The 4,231-nt window shown below is 40.5% G+C and overlaps 1 protein-coding gene across 1 annotated transcript in view; it reads left to right on the top strand.

Annotated features, from left to right (window-relative positions):
* The window catches only part of LOC128640589 (retinol-binding protein 1-like), a 4,420-nt gene extending 928 nt beyond the window's left edge, over positions 1 to 3,492 (top strand). The window contains exon 2 of the mRNA XM_053693059.1: positions 3,230 to 3,492. Within this exon, the coding sequence (XP_053549034.1) occupies positions 3,230 to 3,492 (263 nt within the window). The remainder of the gene's footprint in view (positions 1 to 3,229) is intronic.
* Positions 3,493 to 4,231: the final 739 nt, after the last annotated feature.

The raw sequence follows: 4,231 nt of genomic DNA, 5'->3' as shown, positions 1-4,231 counted from the left end.
TGGGGACAGAATAATATGAGGTGAGAAGATATTAGTGAATGTGGAGCTGAAGGACACTAGTTTTATTAGGGACAGAATAATATGAGGTGAGAAGATATTAGTGAATGAGGAGCTGAATCACACTAGATTTATTGGGGACAGAATAATATGAGGTGAGAAGATATTAGTGAATGAGGAGCTGAATCACACTAGATTTATTGGGGACAGAATAATATGAGGTGAGAAGATATTAGTGAATGTGGAGCTGAAGGACACTAGTTTTATTAGGGACAGAATAATATGAGGTGAGAAGATATTAGTGAATGTGGAGCTGAAGGACACTAGTTTTATTAGGGACAGAATAATATGAGGTGAGAAGATATTAGTGAATGTGGAGCTGAAGGACACTAGTTTTATTAGGGACAGAATAATATGAGGTGAAAAGATATTAGTGAATGAGGAGCTGAATCACACTAGATTTATTGGGGACAGAATAATATGAGGTGAGAAGATATTAGTGAATGAGGAGCTGAATCACACTAGATTTATTGGGGACAGAATAATATGAGGTGAGAAGATATTAGTGAATGTGGAGCTGAAGGACACTAGTTTTATTAGGGACAGAATAATATGAGGTGAGAAGATATTAGTGAATGTGGAGCTGAAGGACACTAGTTTTATTAGGGACAGAATAATATGAGGTGAGAAGATATTAGTGAATGAGGAGCTGAAGGACACTAGATTTATTGGGGACAGAATAATATGAGGTGAGAAGATATTAGTGAATGTGGAGCTGAAGGACACTAGTTTTATTAGGGACAGAATAATATGAGGTGAGAATATATTAGTGAATGTGGAGCTGAAGGACACTAGGTTTATTAGGGACAGAATAATATGAGGTGAGAAGATATTAGTGAATGTGGAGCTGAAGGACAATAGGTTTATTAGGGACAGAATAATATGAGGTGAGAAGATATAAGTGAATGAGGAGCTGAAGCACACTAGTTTTATTAGGTGAGAAGATATTAGTGAATGTGGAGCTGAAGGACACTAGTTTTATTGGGGACAGAATAATATGAGGTGAGAAGATATTAGTGAATGAGGAGCTAAAGGACACTAGCTTTATTGGGGACAGAATAATATGAGGTGAGAAGATATTAGTGAATGAGGAGCTAAAGGACACTAGCTTTATTAGGTGAGAAGATATTAGTGAATGTGGAGCTGAAGGACACTAGTTTTATTGGGGACAGAATAATATGAGGTGAGAAGATATTAGTGAATGTGGAGATGAAGCACACTAGTTTTATTAGGTGAGAAGATATTAGTGAATGTGGAGCTGAAGGACACTAGTTTTATTGGGGACAGAATAATATGAGGTGAGAAGATATTAGTGAATGAGGAGCTAAAGGACACTAGCTTTATTGGGGACAGAATAATATGAGGTGAGAAGATATTAGTGAATGTGGAGCTGAAGCACACTAGTTTTATTAGGTGAGAAGATATTAGTGAATGTGGAGCTGAAGGACACTAGTTTTATTGGGGACAGAATAATATGAGGTGAGACGATATTAGTGAATGTGGAGCTGAAGGACACTAGTTTTATTGGGGACAGAATAATATGAGGTGAGAAGATATTAGTGAATGAGGAGCTGAAGGACACTAGTTTTATTAGGGACAGAATAATATGAGGTGAGAAGATATTAGTGAATGAGGAGCTGAAGGACACTAGATTTATTGGGGACAGAATAATATGGGGTGAGATGATATTAGTGAATGAGGAGCTGAAGGACACTAGTTTTATTGGGGACAGAATAATATGAGGTGAGAAGATATCAGTGAATGAGGAGCTGAAGGACAATAGTTTTATTAGGGACAGAATAATATGAGGTGAGAAGATATTAGTGAATGCGGAGCTGAAGGACACTAGTTTTATTGGGGACAGAATAATATGAGGTGAGAAGATATTAGTGAATGTGGAGCTGAATGACACTAGTTTTATTGGGGACAGAATAATATGAGGTGAGAAGATATTAGTGAATGTGGAGCTGAAGGACACTAGTTTTATTGGGGACAGAATAATATGAGGTGAGAAGATATTAGTGAATGTGGAGCTGAAGGACACTAGTTTTATTGGGGACAGAATAATATGAGGTGAGAAGGACACTAGTTTTATTGGGGAAATTATGGCATCACACGGTTGCAGTATAGGATGAGCGAGGGGACAGCATCACATGGTAACCCTATAGGATGGGGAGGGGTTGGCATCACATGCTGAAACTATAGGATAGGGAGGGTTTGTCATTTCATGATGGAACTATAGGATTAGGGAAGGGTTGGCATCACATGGTGGCACTATAGGATGAGGGAGGGGTTGGCATCACATGGTGTCAGTGGCACTATAGGATGGGGGAGAGGTTTGCATCACATGGTAGTACTATAGGATGGGGAGGGGTTGGCATCATACAGTGGCACTATAGGATGAGGGAGGGGTTGGCATCACACAGTGGCACTATAGAATGGGAGAGGGGTTGACATCACATGGTGGCACTATAGGATGGGGGAGAGGATTGCATCACATGGTGGTATTATAGGATGGGGAGGGGTTGGCATCATACAGTGGCACTATATGATGAGGGAAGGGTTGGCATCACACAGTGGCACTATAGTATGGGGAGGGGTTGGCATCACAAGGTGGCATAAGATGGGGGAGGGGTTGGCATCACACAGTGGCACTATAGGATGGGGAGAGGTTGGCATCACATGATGGCGCTATAGGATGAGGGAAGGGTTGGCATTCCACAGTGGCATTATAGGATGGGGGAGGGGTTGGCATCACATGGTAGCACTATAGGATGGGGGAGAGGTTGGCATCACATGGTGCCACTATAGGATAGGGAGAGGTTGGCATCACATGGTGGCACTATAGGATCGAGGAAGGGTTGGCATCATACAGTGCCACTATAGGATGAGGGAGAGGTTGGCATCACACAATGGCATTATAGGATGGGTGATTGCCATCCTATATAGGATGGGTGATTGTCATGATGTCATGATGCCTGGTGTGACTGGGCTGTCAGACTAATGTACTACAGAATATATCTGAGATTCACACAGAGCTAAAATAAACTGCACCCTGAATGGCACTGGCCCAATGAACAAGAACAGAATTTTCTCAGCTTTAGTTCATTTCCTTTTGATGTATTCTCTATTTGTCTCCCCCAGGGTATAATTCTGTTCCTCTGCTCCACAGAGCTAAACATCGCCCTGAGGAAGGTTGTTCTCTTCTTGCGCCCAGAAAAAGAATTTGTGGTGGACGGAAACCACATGATCATTCGCACACTCAGCACCTTCCGTAATTACATTATGGACTTCACGCTTGGTGAGGAGTTTACGGAGGACCTCAGTTCTATTGATGGGCGAATCTGCAAGGTACATACCAAGGCGAATCGGTACACGGGCATAGGAGGGGTCAGGGCAGCAGTGGTGGGATGTGGCAAACGTAGCTTTCTATAGATATCCAGCAAATCACTTAACCTTCTAGGTGGTACCACTGATAGCTGTAATTAGATCTTAGAAACCATCAATAGTGAGAGGGAGACAAAGGAATCAGCACATTTAATGCAAGACATTGACACATTAATGTGATACAGTTTTGTACAACACAGTTCTTCATACAAATTATCTTTAGTCACAGGAACATAAAACCCTCATTTTTATCTCAAGTTTCAGATAGAAAATACAATTTTAAACAACTTTCCAGTTTACTTCTATTATCAAATTGTCTTTGTTTTCTTGTTATCCTTTGTTGAAAAGCAGGTATGTAAGTTCAGGAGTGTGCACGTCTGCAGTGTTATATGGCAACAGTTTTATACATTAGCAAGAGCACTAGATAACAGCACTATTACCTGTCATGTAGTGCTACAGATACTACCTAGGTATCTCTATAACACAATATTATACATTAGCAAGAGCACTAGATACCAGTACTATTACCTGTCATGTAGTGCTACAGATACTATCTAGGTATCTCTATTACACACAATATTATACATTAGCAAGAACACTAGATAACAGCACTATTATCTGTTATGTAGTGCTACAGATACTACCTAGGTATCTCTATAACACCCAATATTATACATTAGCAAGAGCCCTAGATAACAGCACTATTACCTGTCATGTAGTGCTACAGATACTACCTAGGTATCTCTATAACACACAATATTATACATTAGCAAGAGCACTAGATAAC

Source organism: Bombina bombina, chromosome 9 (genome assembly GCF_027579735.1).
Source record: "Bombina bombina isolate aBomBom1 chromosome 9, aBomBom1.pri, whole genome shotgun sequence".
In the NCBI taxonomy this organism is placed as follows: Eukaryota; Metazoa; Chordata; class Amphibia; order Anura; family Bombinatoridae; genus Bombina; species Bombina bombina.
This window is presented reverse-complemented; position numbering and strand designations above follow the sequence as displayed.